This window comes from Haliaeetus albicilla, chromosome 16, assembly GCF_947461875.1.
Source record: "Haliaeetus albicilla chromosome 16, bHalAlb1.1, whole genome shotgun sequence".
Classification (NCBI taxonomy): Eukaryota; Metazoa; Chordata; class Aves; order Accipitriformes; family Accipitridae; genus Haliaeetus; species Haliaeetus albicilla.
Genome location: NC_091498.1, coordinates 28,748,155 through 28,772,279, shown reverse-complemented (window position 1 = coordinate 28,772,279; position 24,125 = coordinate 28,748,155). Strand labels below are relative to the sequence as shown.

General features: G+C 42.2%; 1 protein-coding gene across 4 annotated transcripts in view; it reads left to right on the top strand.

Moving 5' to 3' along the window:
• NAV2 (neuron navigator 2) overlaps positions 1 to 24,125 on the top strand; it is a 420,329-nt gene that overhangs the window by 183,195 nt on the left and 213,009 nt on the right. Inside the window, exon 1 of one of the 4 annotated variants that reach the window (XM_069804091.1) lies at positions 5,363 to 6,769. The exons of 2 other annotated variants lie outside the window; for them this stretch is intronic. In XM_069804091.1, the coding sequence (XP_069660192.1) occupies positions 6,512 to 6,769 (258 nt within the window). In that variant the 5' untranslated portion in view covers positions 5,363 to 6,511. Of the gene's footprint in view, positions 1 to 5,362; positions 6,770 to 24,125 lie in introns of those variants that run through there. One more of the 4 variants, XM_069804092.1, reaches the window with a different exon arrangement.

Sequence of the window (24,125 nt, the reverse complement as noted above, 5' to 3'; positions counted from 1 at the left end):
TTCCTGATGAGTTTAAGTCTGAGGAATGAACTTTACACGCAGAGTCAGAGAGGTGGACCTTTTCAAAGCCCATCACAGAACCCCTGTCAGTATGTCTGTCTCCAGCCAGCTGAGTCCGATTTTTATTAGATTCTGAGAAACTGATATGGCTTCAGATCCAAAAGCGATGGAATCGTAATGAAATCAAAGACGTGGATGATGATCAAAATGCATTTGCTATGAGAATAGAAACTTATGTAGCTTTTGAGTGAAGCACTACCAGAGTTAGATTTATGTAAAATGGCCATGTAGTACAATGATAAATGCATCATGAAATAAAAAAATACCACTCTGGAACGAGGTGGGGAAAGTATTTCAGTGCAGTCGTGATGACAGCTCCTACTGTTCATGCTTACATTACAAAACCATGAAGCGTTCTGGTTACAGAAACAGGATTAAATACGAGCGTTGTTCAGAAGGTGCTCATTTAAACTGCTGCCATTTTGTGTCGCCATGCAAAAGTGTCTGCCTGTATCACTAGTGCAGCTCGTGAAGCTTTCTATGTATCTTCTGAAAATGAGTCTAACGGGTGTCCTTGTCCAGGTGGAACTTAGCTTTTGTATTTGTTAAACGTGACGCTGTTATAAAATGAAGTGGAATTAAACCCAGTGTGAATTAGAAACGTGTCAGGGGATTACAAAAGGGATTTTAGGTCAGAATTAGCGTAATGCAGACAAGATTTCTGTGAAAAGAACTGGGAACAGAACCAAGGTTTCCTCCTTTTCTCTCTGCTCTATATAAAGAACTCACATGTACAGATTATAATTGCTGTGGTGAGAGGATGCCAAATTATATAATGCTTCTACCCGCATTCCTCTTTTCTAACCTCTACCGTTCCTCTTGTAGGAACACAACAAAAAAATTAGGACCTTGATCCCATTTACACCTTTGTGGGTTCTTTCATGAAATGGTAACGTAAATCTGTAGACGGAATCAGGCTTTTTCATAGTCGGTACTCTGATCGGGGACAAAAGATGGATGTGAATGTGCAAAATGCCTGCAGTACCAGAAATAGGTCCATATTTATTCCTGTCATAACTTCACTAAGTTGACTGAGTTGTGCCAAGGCTGAATATGCCCACAGTCTATAGGACAGCTGGCCGCCTGGCAGTAGTAAAGTTTGACGAGAACGGTTTTGTAAGAACAATTAAGCCTTCTGATATTGACACTACATGGTGACATTTTAGGAATATTCACCTGGGCTTAAAAGGATTTTCTGGGAGATTTCAGATATAGCTGTAATGCCTAAAAGAGAAGGATAGCATTGATCAAGGTATTTTCAAGCCTTAAGTTTAGTTCCGTCAGCAGTTCTGAATCACCAGACCAGTTAACGAGGTGTTCTAATTGATACAATAATTCTACATAGTTTTTCCACTTACACTAATGTAACATTTGGCTTCACTGAGGATGGATATTAACCACAAGTTGAAAGGAAGGTCTGATTCTCTGATCCTTTGCTACATTTCATAAAGCTTTTAATTTTACTTGCAATACCCACATGCAATCCATGTAGGCATTTTCTTTCCACGTGGGTCTAGAGACCCTGTTCAGTTAATTGATAGTGTATGAGCAAGGAAGGCAGCTTCAATAGTTTTACTGTTCCAGAGACATTCATCTCGTTCATAAAGATCATCTGTTCAAGAGCAGTCAACCCTGGTTTTTGTTCTGTTTACTGGCTTTGTTTTGGGCAACGTGCTGACTTGCCTACAAGCTCTTGAACTACAGAGTATTCAAATAGTTGCCACTGGTGTGTTAAGGTCTCCAGTTCCCATGAGTCTGCTCACTAAAATTTTGAGAATATTAAGCCAGTTCTCAACACCGGAGTCTTGGCACTTGACGTGACGCTACATGGTGCTAAGTAGCCACAGCTTGAATCCTGAGCGATGGCATCTCCTGAGCTTAAAAATCAGTCCTATAAGCCGAGTCACTAGGCTTTTGTGGGGGGTTTCGTGGGGTTTTTTTGTTTGGTTTTTTTTTTTTTTTCCCTAACAGGGAAGTAAAGTGCTTGTTTATAGCATTTTTCCCTCCATATTCCCCCATTTGGGGAGTGGGTGGATGCTCGCTGACTACGGGCAGATAAGGGGAGATGTTGTGATTATTCAGGCAAAGATACTCATCAAACTTAAAGCTGCAAGGGAGTGTTCCCCTAGTTAGTGGCTCATCTGACATTTGTGGCAGGAAGGAATGAAGGTCTTGCTTTTTGTTTAGATAACTTGCCTGCTTTTTAGTATTACTTACTCATCTTATAGCTTAGATACAGAAATTTGGGTGATTCAACACAGGGGAAGGGAACATTGGTTGGGCTTGTCAAAGAAGATAAGGAAGATATGTTCCCAGATCCCATTGACTGTCCAAGAGAAGTAGTTTCTTTTAAAAATCCTAGCCTTAAAAACAGGTAAAATAATAATAATACCCCCCCCCCCCCCAAACGAACACACCTAGTCACTTCCAAAGATAGACCAAAGTTGATGTTGCCCATCTTTGCAGCTACAGCCTGTGATGGGATGTGTTAACAACTTACGACCTTATGGTATGGCTGCACTGCCACTGGATACAATATGTTGCATTTCAGTGGCATTATGCTGTAGTGTTTGGATATATAAAGTGAAATATGCATGGTATAACTCCCCCCACGTATTAGATAACAATGGATTATTAATTCAAACTTTTCTCCTAAGTTGCTGGTTTTTACTGAATCCATCAGAGAAGCAGTAACTCTAGGCCACTCTTCAAATGTGTTATCAGGAATTCACATTAAGCTTTGGTAAAGAAGGGGTCCGTGTTACTGATTTGGCAAAATAACTGTCAGGAGCATAGACTGAGTGTATTCAGAAGACATCACTTCAGTAGGCAGGACTGCACAGCAAGAAATAAAGTAGTTTCCTCTGGCTCTGGAATATTTAAGCCACCGTCATCAAAGGATTAGATTCAATAATTGTTGAAGGAGCAATGAAAGGAATCCTTTTCTTTTGCTCAAATTAACTTTGTGTCTGTTTTGGTATCCTGTAACCTCGCCAGTTTTCCAAGATGAAAACAGAACAACAAAAACTGGCAAGTTCTGTGCATCTGGGATTGGTGGCCTGAACCTCATAAAATGTGTAAGTGAAGAACAGAACATAAAGCTGTCAATTAGATCTTCTAATAGCTTTTAAACATTACTATATTTTATTACAGACCTAAAATTAGCCTTGTTTTCAGACTTGGATCTTTTTCAAGTTTGTCATACTTCAGCCCAACCTTCTTTTAGCTAGCAAGGCTGAGTTTTCAGCATTGAACAATGGAAATGGTGTTGGAGCATTTGACACATTTCTGCTCCATAACTACCAGTCCTTTCATATGGTAAATATGACTTTCTTCATCGGGTCGTTGGGCTTTGAAATTTTCTTTATAGCCGTGTTTAAGCTGACACTGTGCTTGGTGTTATGACAGGGGAGTAAACATTAGAAGATCCGTCTCGGTGAGATGGATGAACAGAGATGTGCAGTTTCCAATCTGAGATTAGTGGATATGAGACGAGGGTGAAAGCAGTTACTCGTGAAAACAACAACAAAAAATCACTCTCTTCGAGTTAATACAAACCAGCCTGCAGAGTTGGTGCATGTGAAAGCAGATGTGCTGGAAAATCCCAGCAACCACCAAAACTCTAGTTAACACGTGAGCTTCGTGTGTACTGTGGGAACTTGAATTACGCGATCAGGGGGCAGCGCTAAGCAAGGGAGATGGCAGACTCCAGTGATAGCGTGTCCAGGCTTTGCTTCTGGTTTTAAATAATCTAGTTAATGTGAGAGATCTCAAAAAAAAAAGCAAACAAACCCAAACCAGCAACAACAACCCCCCCACACACACATAGTACAGCTAATGTCTTTTGAAACTGTGTTCTGGTAATGGAGAACAGACTGGTTTACGTTGCAGTGTTGAGGAAGAATGGTACTTCAGAATGAATAGAAGACAAGTTCTGACTTTAATTTCCAGTTTTGCCACTTGCTCACTACATAACCCCGGATAAGTCATGTAAGATGACATCCACGGAAGGATCCAGCATGCAGGTCTCATCTGATTTCCATTTCCTAAAATGCTGTCCTAATCCTGCTGCCTAATGCTGCAGACACCTACAATCCAGCGATGCCTCGTTTTTTTCTATCTGAAGGAGTCTCAGGTGTAAAAACCTGGGGTTTGCACTTTTAAAACTTTCCCAAAAGTCAGGATGAGGACCCAGCTCCCCTTGAAATGGGTCGCAGAGCGGGCTTCAGCCTTCCTTCGAGACGGCGCAGGGCGGTGGGGCTGTGCTTCCTCTGTCCTGCCGAGTAGCTCCGTGGGTTGGACGCTCGCTCAGCGTGTATTTCAGATATTTCAGGGGTAGATTTGTTATTTCTCTCTGCTTGCTGGGATCGCTCTTGTCCCTGCCACCCAGGCGGCGGTCGAGGGATCCGGTCTTCAGGCAACGGGCGAGGTGAGAATAAGGAGCGGGAAGAACTGCCCCTTCTTGGGAAACAATCTGATACCTGGGGCTGTGACGAGGACGTGATTTAAAGGCACCTTTCTCTTCCATGTCTCGCATGGGCTTTGTGACTATGATTCCGAGGCACCCTCCCCTCCCTGCATATCATGTGAGAAGCCTATGTGGGAGCTCAAAGCCTTTGGCTGTCGTTACAGGCTACCTGAAAATTAGGCATTGTGGCACTGTATATATATATATACATATATCCTGGTGCTAAGACCCCCTTACAAGTCTGAAGGCATCTCTCGGTGCCTCGAGCTTCCACGCTGGTAATCCTCCGCTGTCCAGGATGATGCTCTGTGGGCAGAAAGAGGGATATGTGCAGCTCTGAAATGTGTGATGCTTAGCAGGAACGCGGGGTCTGGGGGCTGTAACGGATCATGGCATCTGCAGAGCAGCATGAGGAGGAACCTGTGACACTGAAAGAAAGACTCCGAAAAGCAAAGTGCCAAGGGTTGCTATAATAGGGCTGGATTACTCACTGCGCTTATTCAAATTCCTGTTGACGCTGGCAGCGGGAGTTTTCCCGAATAGCAACGAACAATGAGTCATCTCCAGGTGGTTTTATTTGAAAGCTCCCTTTTTTTTTTTTTTTTTTTTTTTAAATTTGAAAAAGAAACCGGTACGAAGCTCCCACGGAACACCCATCTCCCCACCGCCCCGCTTTGCCGCGGAGTTCCCTGCAGGACTTGAAGCCACTCCTCCCCCTGCGGAGAAGAGGATTTTTTTTATTTTATTTTTTTTTTTTTTTTTTTAGTGCTGGTTGGTTGGCGTTGGGATTTTGGGGGGGGGGTTGGGTTGGGTTTTTTTGTGGGGTTTTTTTTCCTTCTTTTTTTTTGTTCCTGCTTCCAGCAAGCAGGACCAATCCCTGCCTGCGCAGCGCTCGGCGAGGCAGCAACCGCCTCCTCCCCACAACCACCGCCTTGCCCGCCTTCCCCGGCCTGTCCCCCCTTCCCTTCCCCAGCCTGCCCCCCTCCTTCCCCGGCCTGTTGCCCCCTCCTTTCCCCGGCCTGGCCCCCCCTTTCCCCGCCGCCCCCTCCGCAGCAGGCAGCCCAGCAGCGGCGCAGGATGCGCTGAGCAGCGCCGGCTGGGAACCCGCTCCACTGCGGTGGGGGAAAATGAGGTGGCGGCTGCTTTCCCTGCCGTCTGACAGCTGAATGATTTTTTTTTTTTACTTATTATTATTTTATTTTTTTTTTCCCCCCTCCCTCCAGGTTTTCACGATCGGCACTAGGGGAGCCGGGAAATTTTGTGGCCACTGGCGTATTTTTCTTTAAAACTGCTGTCAGTGGACGTTTCTCCTTCTGCTCCAGCATCGTTTGTCCTGTTCACAGCTATTAAGGCTTAAGAAGCTTGATTCTCTAAGGCTCGTATCCAAGGGCATCAGTCATTAACACACTGAGCTACATCTGCTTCTTGGCTAAGACTGAAGAAAGACATCTTAAGCTGGAAATCCTGCTTGCTTGCTCACTCGCTCGCTCTCTAGTGCATACGGAAGGGGAAGCATATGCAGCAGCAGGTTCCTTTTTTTTAATTCCAAAAGGCTGCCTCACTTTGGAGATGCAGTGACAAGATAATGGAGTGAAAGTCTCCCATTTCCGAGGAAGAAAATTACAGGAGTCAGCCAGAGAAAGGAAGGAGCAAGTTAAATAACAGCAGAAATAGGAAGGAGGACAGTGCTGAAGAACTGAAAATAAAATTAGAGGAAACAGGTGGAAGGCTGGCATAAAGCTGGGAGATATTTTAGGCTGAAAGTGGTGTGGGCTTTTTTTTTTTTTTTTCCCTTTTTTTTTGTTATTGGTCAGTTTATTGTTGGGTTTAAATTCTAAGCTGGTTTTGGAGATCCCTGCAGTAGACCAGGCTGGTTTAGTGTAGAGCAGCTTCCCCAGCGTGTCCTTTTCTCTCTCCCTGCCTGCTGTCTCTGCTGTTGCTGCTGCTGCTGACAGAAACGTGTTAGGAAAGCAGAAAGAGAAAATGCCAGCCATCCTGGTAGCCTCCAAAATGAAATCGGGACTACCTAAACCCGTACACAGCGCCGCTCCAATCCTGCATGTCCCAACGGCCAGGACCATCCCACAGCCCTGTTACCTGAAGTTTGGGAACAAGGTGGAGGTGACGAAGCCATTGTATTCCAGCCAGATTCCTCTCAAATCTCCTAATGGACAAGAAAACGCAGGAGATGGACTCCCACCAAGGAAGAGTAGCTCGGTAGAGAATGGATTTGACACACAGGTTAGAAGGCACCAAATGTTGGGGAGGTGTATGGGAGATTTATTTCTGTATCGAATGTGTGCAGCAGGTTTTCGGAGGTAGATAGTGGTATGAAAAGCAGCAAGAGAAGGGGGGGGGGTGTATATGTGTGTGTGTGTAATAACATCTGTCTACAGTGGTGGGATGTTTTATGTTCCGCATAGTGGCACGCGTTACCAAGGGACGATTCTGTAATTTTGTCAGCACGGTGGAGCTGATGGTGGGGTGGTCAGGGATGGTGCTGTGCGTGCTCTTTGCCTCTGTTGCTGCCTCTGTTGCCTTTGCTTGAACTTGGGGGATTTTACAGAAGGGAGATGGTAGAGGTGGTGTTTGTGGCGTGTGTTCTTTGTGTTCTTTCTGTAGGTGCTAATTGTAATGGCTGGGTTGTGTGCCTGGGATGGGGAAAGATTGCTGGTTGACATCGATGTGTTTTGTGTTTGCTCATGTACTGTACTGTACTGGAGCATTAGTCGTGTGAACGTTTTGTATTTGTAGTTGTGTGGGGAGTGAATAGGAGGCAGTGCTTGATGTTAAATTGCAACACGCATGTCATTGTAGTGCAGCTAAATTAAATAGATTATGTAGGAAATGAATACTGAAGTGGAATTGTCTGGTTTAATGCTATATGTGCGTGACATCATAGATGCAGCACATTATCAATAGGCATTTTTTAGATTTCCCTTTAATGTGTGTCAGTTTTCTAACCTATTTTTGTGCATGCAGCTTCCTGTATAGGGAGGAGAAATGTAGGTTCTTCAGCTCGTTTAATTTTTGCCAGCGTAGTAATGTTTTCAGCCTGGCTCGGATTGCCTTGTACACTGATGCCCCAGTGTGCTCAACAGCAGTGTAAGCAGATAGTATGTGTTAGCGTACTACGGGCTGAGCGAAGCAGATGGTCTGCTGCAGCAAGCGGAATTGATGAACGGTATATAGAGATTGCCGTATAGCAGCGTGAGGTATTTTGGCAACAGTCATATACGTTACAAGCTGCTTCCGCCAATATCTGAGCCCAAGAGAAGGTGATAGCATTATACTGGGGTAGGGAAATCGTAACAGATACTTATCTTTTGTTTTTCTCTTCCTTCCTCAAGGAATAACGGATCATCCCTACCATCTAGATTTTGACATCCGTGGCCTCGTAACCCTATTCTCTTAAGACAAGCATGACTACTGATGGGGCACGTTTGGCCCCGTGACCTGAATTTTAGGATACGCTGCACTTTTGTCGCCGGTAGGCAGGGTGACGTATCGGGCTGCTCCGGCCAGGCAAATACGACGGTAGCAGTTCCTGGGGGACTGAGAGCAGGAAAAGGAGACGGACAAGTATTGGTGGCAGGGTGGTGGCAGCAGACAGACCGACCTGCGCATCACATCTTGTTCTTAAGAGAGAAACAAGTACTCTTTTTTTCCTTGTGCTAGAGTCTGTCCTTGTGATTATGAAATGTCAGCAAAATCTCATTATATGCTGCTCTCTCAGACACGCCTTGGGTTTCTGCATAGAAATTTGCATTCCTGCAAAAGTGATTGTTATTCATAAATACTTTCTGATCTTATAACAGGTTCTAATCAGAGAGATCCTGCCAGTGGTAGGCATTTGCAGCAGTAAGGGGAATACTATGGTGTTTTTAACCCTTACACAGATGTGGAACAAAACCCATTTTTTTATATCCTGATGATGAAAGGGTCTTCATGCTAACTTGTTGTATTTAAAAAGGGAGTGATTTTGGCCAAAGGAATTTCAGATAATTTTGCATTTTGAATAACTTCAGCTGGGGGAGAAATCCTAAGCTTTGTCATTCTCAGTAGCCTCATTTGGGTGGCAGTCTTAGCAGATGACCAGCACCTTTTAAGGTGTGAACCAGCGAGGTTTGTTTTACTATCCATTATCTTGCATAAACACAGTCCTTTTTTGTTATTCTTATTGATCCCACTTTGATCCCTCTGCCCACATAAGCATGCAGGTCTTTGCCATTCAAGGTGGTATTTTGGAACCTCGGTCTATATCTAAAGGGAGGTTTTTCCAGATCAGTTGTATCAAGGGCACCGTTCTTTTCTTTTTCCCCCATCCCTCCCTCCCAGGGGAGGAGGAGCAGGATGGATGGACAGCTGCCAGATGGTATGTCAGCAGCTGAAGCATTTTTTCCTTGGAAAACCTTCAGCTACATTCAGGTGTAGAAGTGCTTTCTGATAATAAGCCTAGTAAGGTTTAGTCTTAAACACTGCACTAGGACTAAATATCTCAAGAATCATAGACGTGACCTGTGGGGGTGATCCTTTGCTTCGCCGGATACTTTCTCTTAAGCACCAACGTGGCCCTCGGCATTTTACTGTGCGGGCACCTGGCATCCCCTGTGAGGGAGGGAAGTTACGTTCTTATCGTGGCATTTTGAGTTGAGATCCACAAGTTGGACCGATACTGAATGTTTTGGCACCTAGCTTTTGTAGATCTTGGTCCCCACGTGGAGTTTGCAGCCCACGGGGAAGGACATAGTATCCTCCTGTGGGGGTGAAGGGAGGATTAAAGAGAGATGGCGACACTTGGTTCAAAAACCGAAGAAAAGAAATACAAAATGACCGAAACCTATTTAACTTGCGCTGTTATCCCTTGCCGAGGCTGAACTTGGAATTTGCAGCCCCAAACCCTCTCTCGGAGTTAGAGGCGCAAGCTATTTCTGTCAAAACCCAAGGTGGTATCAGGCCACTTTCAACACAAGTGGCAGAGAAGCATTTGCTTTCGTACAACTGCTGAGCGGTTCGAGCATTCGCTCAGAGAGCGGGCTATCTGCGTTCAGTTTCTATTTCAACACGAGGGCGTTCGAGCTCCTATCGTATCTTTGAAGGGTTTCATAATCAACAAGCCACAGGATGTTCTGGGAGTATTTTAGGGAGTTGCTCTTAATCCTGTTGAAGTTGGTCCTCTTTGCACTACATCATGCAGAATTCAGTTGCGTGTACGGAGTAAGGACAGAGAGCGACGTGACCTCGCGTTTAGGACATCTGCTTATAGGGAAAGAGGTGATGGGAGGGATGAAACAGATAGCTGGGATACCTTTAACTATTTGTGCATACGAATTTTTCTCTCCCGTCATGGTGTATATATACTTCCACTTTGACTTTCTGTATGCCCTTTTCCTTGCACTTAGTTTACTGATTATACTGGCAGAGAGGCTGTGCCTAGTGCATAGACCAGAAGTCCCAGTGTGAAGATACTAGACCATGTTCTAATGCTGGTTTAGCGTGTTTCAAGCCACTTGAACGCCAGTGGTAGGTTCGTGAGCTTTTTTTTGGTGCCAGGTGGTACCTATCTTGAGCCTGATTCTTCAAAGAACGTGGGCACTGCAGGTGGTATTAAATAAAGTACTCATTTGTTAAAAACTGCTGAAAATCAAGGTGTCCCACTCGAGAAATGTGGTCTCAGTGGAAACTTCTCAATTTTATTTTTTTTTTGGTTGCTGTTCTTCTTGATATGGTTTTGCATGTGTAAGCTAGATTTTATAGTAACTGGAAGTTTTGTGCCTTAAGGCCATATAAGGGCAGTGTGTGATTTAAAATGCTGTGCAATTTATAAAAAGCATTCTTCAGAGTATTTCAGAGGCACTTTCCAAAGAAAGGTCTGAGGGTTTTAGCATCAAGCCCATTTTAAATGCTAGTCGGAAACCTGAGGTCAATGAATCATGGCAGTATCATTCCTATTTTATTGTTACTGATATACACACTCTATTCATTTTTCCATATTAAATTCCCTGTGTTGTGCACAACAGTATCCTACTGTTGCACTGGTGCTTATTTTGTCTAATTTGAAAACACCGCCAATAAATTGTAGCCATATTTAGAGAGCATTGTTTTGGAAATATTTAACTTTGTTACCAGAGAAACTTCCGTCAAGTGGAGAGCGAGATAATGATCTCTCATATACAAAATGGTATTTATTAGTTATTCTGAAAAAGTCGTATGTATTTGGCTACTAAATTTGCATTAGTTATTTAAGACAGAAGTCACTGCCAATTAGAAGTCCGTGGGCATGGTGAAATTGTTCGTGCAGGATGCGAGAAGGAAGATACCGTTCCAGGAATACAGCCTGTTGCCATGTTGATGTGAAAGCCACCGAAGGAGATCATGGAGTTAATTACTGTGTTTATTGCTGCTGTGTTGTGTTCTCTAGCTTCTTGATTTTCATTCTCTGGAGAACCTAAAAAATAATTACTGTTTGTATCTTAAGTAACTGTAGCCGTCCTAAAAGCACCGGGACCTTACTAAGCCATTGGTCCCACCCTTCCATTAAAACACTTCAAGTTGACAGGCATCTATTTAACCTGATATTAAAGTATGTGTATTCAGCAATAACTGTCCTTGATGTTTGGCAGGGAGGGGTGGGACTTGTTCTTTCTTTGCAAACTTCTCTGCGATATTCATTTGCTGAAAGTTAGCCAGTTATCCTCTCCTGGTGGACGTGGAAGGCAGATGCTCACGAGGTGTTAACCATGTTCTCCCTCACTTTTCTCTTTCTCTACACTGGGCAAACCTAATTCTTTTAACCTTTTCTCTCAGGATTTCTAGAACTCTTACAACTCTTCATGTTATCTACTGAACTCTTTCTGGTTTGCCTGGACCTTTTTTTAAGAATCCAGTTCAAAACTGGATAGGTATCACTGTGTGCTTTCCCAATTTGTGAAGATCATTTTGCGTTGGGCGTTCTAGATCTGGGGTGTTCTAGATCTCCCTATTTTTCTAGTGTTATACTAGATTTTTGTTCTAGTGATTTAGTTCTTCTTTCCCAACTTGTGAAGATCGTCTACACCTGGGGTGTTGTAGATCTGCGGTGTGCTCTAAAAACATTTGCAATACCCATCGAGATTAGAAACATCCCTGTGGTTTTTTTCTCATTAGCCATTCGGTAGTCCAAGTCAATGACCGTGGTATGGAATGGAATTGGTAGAGAAGCTCCATTACAGGTCCCTGCAAAAAATCTATTGGATAGCCATTCCCAGGTTGATGGCACACTACTGACAAATTTCAGGGAGTTTCAATCAGTTGTGCGCTGCCTTGAAGTACTCTAGCTGCTCGCAAATTGATTACTTAATAGGTTGCTCCAGTATTTTTCCACGCTTCCGATTTAGGCTCGCATCGACTGTTTGATGAGCCACGTGTGACTTGCAGTCTGTTGGCTATTGGTTAGTCTTCTCTGCCTCGCTCCCCCTGTTCCCATGCCATTAGCAATCCCAATGAAGCCATATAGTTCAGATATTAGTAATTACTTTTCTATATTTTAATTAACTTTATCAGAAGCCGTTTATACTTCCGTATCTGTATGTCTTGCTAATGTGAAGCTTCATAGAGAGAAAGATTAATAAAGCATGTTGCAGAGAAATTATGCCTTCCTTTCTCACATGCATTAGCCGTTTTTACGCATGATGCCGGGCTTCACAGCTTGACTACAGTATCGTCTTGCAGAAGGGATAGGAGTCAAGCAAATCTTTATCTGCACCCGATTTAAAGTCAGATGTACATCAACTCGTTTCAGTGCCATTATGTGAGCTGCCTCAGTGGTGCAAAATTTGGTCTCACTACAAGTGCTGAGCTAATTATAAAAGAAATTATGAGAAATGTGGTCAGTAATGCTGATAACTTAACCATAAAAGATAGCTTTTTGCAATGTTGGAAGAAACCAAAAGAGGTCACGTTTAGGATGTGTACAAAGGAGAAATTTTACTGAAGAGTTGGGAAAATCTAAGAAAAACTATCGATTCAGGCTATCAAAATATATAACCACAAAAATAATTTTAGATTAGCATTAATGAGGTTGCTTATATAATTATAGTTATGCACCTAAGCACATTCCTACAAACAAAACCTTGCTGTATCTTGCTGATGGATTTTTTTTTTTTTTTTTTGGCAGGGTGTAAGCAATCTGAAGCTGTTTAGAAGCTAAATTCTTCTATTTATGATCGCAGTGGGTTTGATAATATGTTCATAGATACACACTGGTAAATATTAAGTTGTCAGGGAGTTGTTCCAAGTGACACGTTACCAGATAGGAAACAAGAAAACAATTCGGAAGGTGGATTATTGTGATTATTAACATGGAGTTTTCAGTGATCTGTCTGTTAATATAAAGACCTACCCTTTTTTAATGCCCGGCATCTGAACAAAAGATGTAAGATTGCACTATAAACTCAGGATGCTCTTTCATCATTGGGTTTTCATCTAGAATACACAAAGGGTTGCTTGGATTCAAAGTTCCATTCTGTTTTTAATTGTACTGGATAATGAATGAAAATGGTTTTTGCTCTGATTTCAGTTTAATTGTGACAGTTCTTGAGTAAAAAAGCGTTTGGTCGTTGTGTACTGTTCCTTCCCAAGTTCAGTACCTTTACTGTCGAATTGCCCAAGATGGGATTTCCAGAGATATTTATTGTTGAGCTAATAACGCGCCTGTTGAATTCACTCAAGTTTTTACGGTCCATGGCAGTGTTTTTGAAACACTCATTTAATATGATCTTTTTTCCTGCTTCCGATTTCTTTTTTTTTTTAATGCTATTTCTCTGATCTCTGCTAATAGGTTATCTCTAAGGGGCTTCCAAATTTTAATATACTCAAGAGCGCTCCTTAGAGGTAGGGATAGTGTTCTTATTTTAGAAATGAAAGGCCAAGGCACGAAGAAATTTACCCAAGGTCATAAAGTCTGCAGTGCTATAGAAAATTACTAGCTAGTCCCCTATTAGATTATCTTTCTCCTTTGCTGCTACTTGTTAATCAGTTCAAAATGCTTATGCATATGGTGTCCATGTGTTCTCCCTCTGTCCTTGAAACTGTTAGTTTACTCTGTAAAATTGTATTTCTGAAGCGAACACTCTCACTTTCTTTGTCCCTGTTCTATCAAGTAATTTTTGTCACCTTCTGCTCTGACACTCCAAGTACGGCAGCGCCCAAGCAGGTCACTTTGGTCCAGCTGTCCTCTAACCAGAAACGGGTTAAATTTAATTTTTTTAGGTTTTTTTTTCCTTGCTCTCTTTCTCCCTGCCTGCCTTTGCCTCCCTAGCTACATCGGTGGATTTCTTTGACAGCTTTTAGAGTTTTGCTTCTTACTTTTCCTAGGTTGTTTCTTCATTGTTTGTTCCACAGCACAAGTTCTGGATGTGTGTGTTGTATTTCAGTTCTGTTAGACTGCTGGAGGCTTGTTTGAACTGAAATTGGCTTCAACAGAGAAGGGTTAAGTCTTTCAACCTATCCAACTGCTAGCTGATATATCTAATTTGTTAATGGTCAAATATGGATAAAATAATTGTAATTTGATGAGCAAGTGTAAGGTGAGTAAAGTGAAAGACAAAAGCATCTGTGTGTGTAGTAGACCCAGCACAGGCACCACTTGAGCTGTACAAGTGTTCTTAGTGGCTGAAAACCATGCTGGCGTGCTTTATGGAGCTCACCATAAAGCAACATTCTTCAGCCTTCTGCAAAATACTCTCATCAAAAATCAGGTGGTATGAAATATGAAACTTGTCCTAAAGGAATCTCCTGGAGTTGCAGAGAGGTACAAGGATATTCGCAGAGGAGAACAACAGATACTGCTTTTTAAAACTCCTGGCACCAAACCTGAGCTTTACTTCTGAAAAGGGGAACAAAGGAAAAAAAAAAACCAAATCAAATTATAAAGAAGGGGTCTGGTAAACAAAACCTGAACCTTTCCCAAGTTTCAAGTGTCTGAGAAGTACCAAAAAGAAAGAAAATTATGAGACCAATACTACCTGTGCTCTTTCTTCCTATCCGGAGGGTATCAGAAAAGAAAGCCTTTATTTTATTGAGATAGGAAGGGTGGATTCAGTTCTTGGTTTTGGAAATTCAGGGCTGGTTTTGGCTATTTTTGATTTCCTTTGAAGAGTCCTTTGAGAAACATTGTCTGCTCTGTAATTTCAGTTTCCAGATTATCTCACCACCAGATTTAAATCTCTGTTTAATTTGTAGAGTATGGTAATGCTTTTAGCCTCCAAGTCCTTTTTTTTCTACCAGAGTGGAAGAAATTAAGGAGGGACTTAAATCAATAATTATTTTGTTTGAACTTCCCAAACTTGCAACACAGAATAAATGTTATTAGAAGTGCTGTTTAAGAAGATACAGTTTTGAATAAAGTGATAACTGGGCTTTTAATGGAACGATATCTGTTTTATTCTTCCTTTCCCCCCCCCCCATTTGCTTTCTGCTTATTTAAGCTTTGGGGCTAAACTTTCTTCTTTTATTCTGGTATAAATCAAGAGATGCTCTTAAATTTTAACCCATTAATTTATTTTTTCCTTACAGCAAACTGTAGACTCTCATTCTCCTGAGAAGTTCACCTGGCTAAAAATACCCTGCTTGAATATTATTTTTAGAAACATCTATATTTGAAGTATATAAATGGTCAGATTTTATGTGTATTATTAGTCATGAACTGTTGGTACATTTTGTAACAGGAAGCTGCTGGTTTTCCATTCACCAAGAACTGGAATTCAGTCAAACACTTGGCACTTACTTGTATGCCTCTAATTTTATCTGTAAATTGTTTTTTCTGAAATAGTTTGTGGAAACATTCTCAGTTTCTTCAGTTTTGCAAAGCATGGGCATGGAAATAACTGCTAAAACATAAAACAAATAAACCATTTATTAAAATAAATAATTGAGAAAACAGGTCACTTCTTATTTTAAAACAGGCTGAGATATGAAGTTTTACTCTGATTCCACCTTTTTTTTTTTTTTTCTTGAAAGTATTTTTAGGTGTGTTATCCTTGGATTATTTTTCATTTTACTTTTGGGTTATTTTAGAATTGGAAGCAATGTGTGGGAAAACAATACATGCAAGGAAAAAATATCTTAACTTCTGGATTTCAAGATACACTTTTACCAGGACTTTTTCCCCTATGCGCCTTCAGTTTTGGACTGTAATATCACCATATTTTGACAATGTCTTGTTTACTCCCATGGCCTCTTCTTTCATTTTACCTTGTGTCTGTCCCTTGTCTTGAATCTTTCTTCAAGTACTCTTCCTATTCTCAGCTTGTGTGGTTTTTTTCTCTACAGCTACAGCTAGAGGTTGCCATATGCCCTCTTTCCTAGCTGGAAAGAGTCCCTGAATCTCCTTATTTTACCTGTCCTGTCACTAATATTGGTCCATTTCTTCTGTCTTGTCCTTTACGTAATGACCACTGTGGTATAATCCAAGTGTGTAGCGGTGAGTTCGTGTTTACGATGTAGACTTCGGAACTGGCCTGTAGGTAGCAGACAGTAGCAAGGCCGTATTGGAGCAACTCTCAAGAGAGTCCCGTGGGCTACTTTCCAGTAGTAGTTGTTGAGGTTTTACTTTATACAAGCAAGAAGGAAAACTTATGGACTGTAGAGACCAAGGAACTAGGGATCAGCAGGTATTGGTTTGGTAGCGGTAGTGCTACACTTGACAAGAAAACATGGTCAGATCTGTGAAACATGAATGCTTGGGCAGTAAGTTGATGGATTCATCAGCATTTTCTTTGAAAGGGGAAGTCTGCCCGTTCAGAAGAGTTCTAAATACTGTTAGCCCTTCCTTCAAGCTCCGGGAGCTCGCAGGAGTGGAGGCCAAGGTACTTGACGTGCTGTTCCCTCCCTGCCGTGGGTGGGGAAGGACGGGTCCTTAGACATGATGGTCCCAGAGGTGTGGAGAACTGGGCCGTAAAACCTTCTTGGAGAAACCCGGAGATGTTTGTCTCACCTCCCTGACAACAAAGTTACCTAGTTTACACATCCAGGCTTTCTCATTAAATATATAAACAAAAAAACCCAAGCAACCCCCCCCCCCCCCCCCCAAACAACCCTTGACGGTCTGACTTACTACATGGCTGCAGAAGTAACTGTTCAGAGTGCTGGGATCTTGTTGATTCGGTTATGCTTTCTCCAAATGGAAGGACTCAACTCACTTCCTCAGTTGTTTCCGTGTTCCTCCTCGCCTCCCTAATAACGCGGTAGAAGCTGACAACGCCTTTTTGCTAATAGGCAACTACATTTTTGAGAGTAGTATAGGAAGAAAATCTGCTAGGATGGCTGTCAGAGGACACCCATGCTTTGCTCTTGGGAGAAGTGGAAGAGGCGTACGACAGGCTGCAATTGTAATTTTATGTATTTTATGCCTGTCACGGAGCTCTTTGGAGGCTGTTCTTCAAACCTAGAGGATTTTGAGTGTGGTAGTCTCATTGCCACAACATGTGAGGATCTGTAACATTTCCTGGCACTCAGCCTCCTTATAACCCATTTGATGGATCTGCCGTTGGGATGATGGAGAGACGTTCTTGGTTGCGAAGACCGTTGTAGTAACACCTTTTTGTTTCACGTGATGCAGCGAATCTTCCCTGATAGGATCACCTATCTTCTGCTGAAAGTGCTGACCAGAAATTATTTTTATATTGCATTTTTCTGCCATCTTTTAATTCTATATACTTGCCCGTTGGTAGAACAAAATGAATACCCTAGTGGGTTTTCACATTGCTGATCTAGCTTGTGTGACATTTTATGGTGAACATGGATACTGAGACTTTTTTACACTTGTATATCTTGAAACAAATACTTAGAAGCAGATTCCTTTTACTTTAGCCACATCCACTTGAGCCATGTCCACTGTTAGAAACTATACGTAACTTTAATACCGCTAAGCTAAATACTGGTTTCGTACAAGTATTTTTAAAAGACTGTAACAGCTATCTTTCTACGTCGTAGCTATTTTGGCAGTTTCTCAGATTATGATGTTAATTACCAGGAAGTCATTTCTAACCAACTTGTACAAGGGGTCTAGCAAATTTGCTTCCTCTGGCAGATAGACAGCTATCAGGCATAGTATCGTAAGGTCAAGCAGATACAAAGATTTGTGTTGTCTTTTGGAGTCAGAAATTCTCCTTACACCAGTGTAGCGTGATGAAAAGTTGTATTTTCTCAGAGAAATTTGATCTGAGAACAGTATCTGTATGTGAGTGTCAGAGGCTAAAGACCTGGAACAGATGTGGAGGGGACATTTGCATCCACAAAGATCAGTGTGCAACTTTGATTATAGCTGGTGGAGCCAACAATTAATGGATTGGTCTGGTAAGACAAATTTGATTCAGTTATAAATTATTCTTCATTTCAAGGAGTCTTATGGATATTTAAGTCTTCAAAACTAATTTTAAAAATGTCATGTGTGTTTCAAGATCAAATGTGCATTGGCCGTTTGAAGCAATAGCTTAGAAACAGGTTTCTCTTTTCTCGCTTGATAGCCACAGGTCAGTCTGCTTCTCAGGACAGCCATATGTATTCCAGACTTGTCTGTAGCTTAACTGGGACGGATTATTTTGGGAAGGAGTATTTTTGGCATTGCTACATCTTACTCCTCCGGGATGGGCTCCGGAGCACACAGTGGTCCGATCCTCCGGGGTGATGTGCCAAACGAGCACTGCCAAGGAAAGCTGGCAAAAAGGTGCCTGTTCTCTAGCGTGGAGCTGGAAAGGGGAAGCAGCAGCGTCCTATTTATCCCTACACAACCTCGCCAGGGGAATTCTAATGAATTTGCTTTAATTTACAAAACAAAACCACTTTCTGCTTTTCAAGAGGGAAGAGCAGCGGTTGCCTAGGATCCCGTTTCTAAGCAGTCAGATACAAACTTCTCTCGCTGCAGCAATTAAGATTTTTCCTTTTGGTTGCCTGTGAGAGTAGCTTTTCGGCCTTTTACCTGGTAGGGTTTGGACCACATGGAGTGATTTGTGGTGCGTACGCAGTATTGTGCGGTGGGATGTAATTCCTGTGGGTCATACCTGCCAGTGGTTTGGTGTGGTTTATCGGGTTGGATAGCAAGGCAGCTGTACCTTATTTTTAATACAAGAATCAATTCCAGCTTTCTCTTGTTGAGCAGGTTACTTGCTGCAGTAGGCACTTGCAAAAAGGAGAAAGAAAGAAAGAAAGAAGGAAAAAAAAAAGCAAAGTATATGAAAGAAGCTGAACCAGTCTACAAAGCTCCTAGACGACTTAATAGCAGATCCTTCACTCTCCTATCGCAGTTTCAGATTTGTGCTGAAACTTAATTTCTTGGCCACAACCATGTGAACTGGATAAGATTTAGTCCTCTTTATTGCCTCCTGAGCTTCTGAGATTCAGCAGAAAAGGGGGTTGCATTGAACAAACACAAATTTTTATCTATTAGCTTCATAGTCTGAGAAATGTCCGTTGGTGTGAGACATTATGGTGGGGACTGATGCCACCCCAGGCTCCCCGTAGGCTGCTGTGTCAGCATTTCTGAGCTGATGGCCCGTCAGATCCACTCAGCGTTTATTATGCAGCATTAAGCAAAGAGAGATTCGAAATGTCGGTGTTCCACGGGCAAATCATTTAATTTTAGATAATTTTTGCAGTGGTTCTTAGCAGCTTCTGTAAAGGGGTTTTCAACAAATAAAAGCCTCAGGCTTTCCACGCACGTGTGCACGTTTCAGTCATGTGAACAATACCTGTGGTAGAAGGAATCTCTTGTAAACCATCTTGTGAATAGCTGCAGCATCACTCGGTGCTGTTGCCCTCCCTCCTCCTTTCTTCTCTGACAGCAGCTGAAATGGCAGGGCTTGGTTTGGCCAGTACTTTGCATCATTTATAGCAATGCTGTTAAACGCTGGGCTGAAATGGATGGTAGCTCAGCTAATTTGCATGATTTAAAATGCCAGCTCGGTTTAATGTAGAGCAGCTGGTATATACTTAACTCCTTCAGGAGAAAACTTAATACCAACAGATCGCATTATCCCGGGCTACGCTACATTTATTTATTTATTTATTTATTCCGCCTTTTTGCCGCTTCCCAGAACATTTGTAGAGATCGTTTATGAGGTGCAGGGGAAGGGCTTTGCTCTCTGTTGATATTTCTGTATTTCGCAGAGTTCACAAAGGAAATAACTGGTCCCACCTTGTGACAAATACTTGTTGCGACTTCCTGAGCATCCACTTACACTGACCTTAGCAGATAGGACTCTAAATTAAGATGTGACATGATGAAGGATGGTGAGATTAGTTGAAAGAGGGACAGGTGTAGAGGCCTGGATTATGTGGATTACTGCATACTCAATTTCTTAGGGTTAGATTTCAAGGTTGAAAACGGCTAATTCCACAATTATGGAATTAGGCCGTGCCGTGCCATTCCTCTGGGTGCTGTGCCGGCAACCGGAGTCACCTTGCAAGGGAAGGAAGAGTTGGAGGATCAAAGAATTCCTTTGCTCCCCTGAAATAATTAGCACAGCCTCAGCGAGAGGATGGAGGGAGCATAATCTTTTAATACCAACCCTTCTCAAAATTGACCTTGTCACAGGCAGATTCAGCTTCTCACAGGGGAACAGATGTGTGATAGAGTCACTCTTACTGCATCAGAAATGCTGGCGCAGTGTTTCATCCTCTGCCAAAATTCTCTTGCCTTTCCATGGGCGATGGGCCTCTCGTGCCAAAGAGCTCCGAACGTGCCTTTGGATGAACTGTGAGATATTGTGCGATGAAGATGGACTTTACAAAGTCAAGGCTTCCCTGAGGCATTTACGATGGAACTTTCTCTTCCTTCGGAAATTTTTTATTCTCTCGAGTCACGACTTGAGCTGAGTTTTCTCATGGAACCGCGGTTTCAGATGGTCAGTTCTGAAGACCCTTATTAGTTTCAAGCACAAGTCATTAAACCGGAGAGAAAACATATCTATTAGGTTCTTTTGGCATGCGTAAATCCTTCAATATTGCATCTGAAGTTTAAGCATTTCTATTACCCTTTATAAAGCTTTGTGTTAGAAGATACCATGTAGTTATTCAATTGACATCAGTGCTGTATTTGGTGCTTGGGACATCAAAGCCACGTCGGTACAACAGAAAGGACAAGTGTTCCCTAATGAAAACTGATTACTGTCTTTTTTGTTGTGAAAGGGAAACCACTAAGAAGATGATGTCCTATAGTCTTCTTCCGTGAACGTAGGCAAGATAAATTGCCCTCAGTGATGAAATACTTCATTGTTTCATCTCGTGTTGTCCATGTGTAAGATCATTAGCATGCCTGCATGCTGTGGAAGATTATAGCCCTGTATTATATAGTCAAATTATTTATGTCGTAGTGTATGTATACCATAACTCAGTTGAACGTCTGAATGTTTTTGATGTATGATACGCAAATAATTTCAGCCATTTGAGGAAAAGGCTTGCTAACGGTTACTGTTAAAGGCTTTAAATTTAGTTAAGCAACACGTAGCCACCCTTTAAACAGAGAGAAACCATTTTGTGAGACAGTTTAGAAGGTTCCATTATAGCTGAGGTAGAATAGTGTGGTTTAGTAATTGGTTGTCAGGCACCAGGTCAAAACTTCCAACAGATGATGCTATTTGTGATTATCAAGTCTGAGTCTAGGCTTCTGGAACAGGAGCAAATTAGCCAACTTTTCATTTATGCTGTGTGTGAGAGCTGACTGTGAGTTAGTAAATCCTCATCAACCATGTCACTTGGGTGTTTTAAGTATTGTTTTCTTTTTATAACTAAGGGATAAGTTTATTTCTTTTAATGCTTTTCCATTGGTTAATACAAACTTTTCAGGGATCCAGGCTTGACCTCTAATGCTTATTATTTCATTCCTTGCTATTTTCCACCACAGATATTTTTAACTCGCTGTTTTTAGGACTTTTCCAACTGGCCAAAGGGCTAGGAAAGCCAGTTCCACCAGACTGGACATGCTGTGAAAAAGCTTGAAAAAAATGATAAAACCAGTTTTTACGGCACCTTCCTTTCGAGCTGCGCCTTTTTGCCAGGAAGGGTTTCAGTCCTTAAAGGGCATGGAAGATGCAGCAGCGAGCGTGGGAGTCCTGAAGACCCACAGGCCATCGGCACAGCTTCAGATGAGTCACCTTGTTGCTGCCTGCTGCAGTTTGTCAGCAGCAACTCCCTTATCTCACAGGTGTTCTGCAGAGATAAATCCATTATAATTCCAAGCGGCTCAGGTAAAGTGATACCTGGAGCCATGAAATTACCTTAAATAGCTAACTGTGTGACTCTTAAGCCTTCGTGCTTTAGTGTGATCTGCTTTTTCCTTATTGATTTTTTTTCTTAAGGTAATACTTGAGTCAAAGCAAGAGATACTTGATTTCAAATCCTCTCCACTAATGATTTATGGATTTTAATAAAACTTGTGAAAATAGAAGGCACATCATTACCTCTTTGTTAGGAGAAGGTTCTCAAGTATTAACAGATATCATTACTTTTGGCTGCGCCTTCTGAAAACAGCAATTTATCCTTTCATGCTGAAAATAATTTAAAGAGAAGATAAGAATTGAAGAGCTGCACACACTATTTCCCATTATAATGAGGAGTTTGTGGGCTGTGGGTTACCATCTGCACTGCACTTCGATGCCATCTGCCCACAAGGAGAAAAGCACCAGCGGAGAAAATAGTGGGATGTCCTGCAATTACGAAGCCAGGTAACCACCAGTTACACATGAAGACCTTGTGAGATTTGTAATGAAACCCAAGCCTTTGATAGTACTGCTCTGAAAAGGACAAGAGAAGTGTAAAAAAGGCCGTTGAGATTTTGGAGGACGAAAAAAGGGGATTTTAAGCCCCGTGAATTGCAGGACTGACCGTGTCAGTAGAAGCAAGGAATCTGCGGAGTGTTAATTCGTAGCATGTAACACAGTCAACTGAGAACTATCTGTGAAGGCTGAAATTATGCTAATTTATGCAGTTCACATTGCTACTGCGGTTTAAAAATAGCTTCTTTTCTAGAGAACTAGAGCTACCGTATTGCTGCGTGCGGCAGGTTGACTTTGTGTTTAGCTTTGCAAATTTTACCAGTTTGAACACAGAGCGAAACCCTGTTTATGTGGTCTTTTTATGTGGAGGTCCGGCCGGTTATACTGCATTGCATCGCTTCCATTCAAGAGACTGAAAGGAAAATGTTAGTCCTCTGGCTTAGAAATGGCAGAAGTATTAGTGGGTGCTGTGAATAGCTGCAGCGTTAGGCCTGAGGCCGAATGCCCAGAAGAATAGTTCAGATTAAAGTGTGTTTTGGATTTCTTGGTATCTGGTTTTGTTTTGCAGAGCTTGACGCCTTTCGCTGGGGTGCGCGGTGCTCTGGAGTACCTTCAGGAGGTATTTGACTCGCTTTCTGCCACACCAAACTTCGTTGTTTTCGGTGCTTACCAGATGTAAGGAAAAAAAAGAGGGGGGAAAAGCCTCCATGCATTAGTTGTAATCAAAACCAATTTTCAAGTTGTCATATTTGAACTGAATTTCCAATGAGCGCGGGTGAAAGTGTGAAATACGAAGCATATTGCAGCTTGGAGTCAGTGGGTAATTTCATATTCTGTCTTTTTTGTTTTAAATTCTGAAGGAGCTAGAATATATCTTGCAGTTCAGGTCATAATTTAGCTTTATGAATAAAATTGCAGACAATACTGGATCTGGTTTTAAAGACCAAAGCAACCTGGCACAAAAAGGCCTGGTGCGTAACTCGCGTTTGAACAGCTATTCCTCTGACAGGAAGATGGCAACGGGTTTTGCCTACCAGAAGATAAATCCTTTACATCCTAAGGATGAACGCGCTCAGTTTTAGAAGTCTACAGTGATGGGTGGAAACCAAGACAATAAAATTCCCTTTCCTTCTTTTCTTCCACCACCTTCTGTTGTCTTCAGTCCTGTTTCCTTTCCTAGTCAGGGAATAGGACTTTGATAAAAAGTGTTAATGCTTCAACCCCTCCCCTAGTTAGTGGACATGCCTTAATGTTTTGCAGCTGGCTGCTTCTCTTTCCCTCCCAGTCAGCTCACTCAGCTCTTCCTGATTAAACTGGGTGGGACTGGCTGCTGTTGCTAATCAGCCTTAAGAAGCTGCACATGGGAGCTGGGTGCCTCCCTGCTGCTTGCCAGTGCATCTCCGGAGCAGGGAAAGTCAGTGAAGAGCATGGGTTTGTGCTGGAAAAAGTGGGAGCCTTCAGGTAGGCGTTCCTTCCAGAGAGGGACCGAGGTCCAATTTGTCTTCTAGATCGTTGTGGTATATAGAACTGGCCGGGTTTTATGGTTTATCACGTGCATCTACATTGGTTAATATCTTGTAGGTGAAACAAGACGTGGGTGAGAGATTGTCTATGTCAGATAGCTGGTTTCAAATAATCAGTCGTTCGTGTTTTGTTAAAACCCCCTTTCTAACTCGGGGGTTATCACTTCTTCTTGAGCTAATGGAGACCTGGGTGTTTGTGCCATCTCTTCAGTAGCTGGTGCGGAAAGAGGTACGGGGGTGGATCCAGCTCATTTTTAACAGAACAATCTTAGTAGAGAACAGTGGTTACAGTGCAAATTATTCAAGGTCTGCTTTAGAATCATG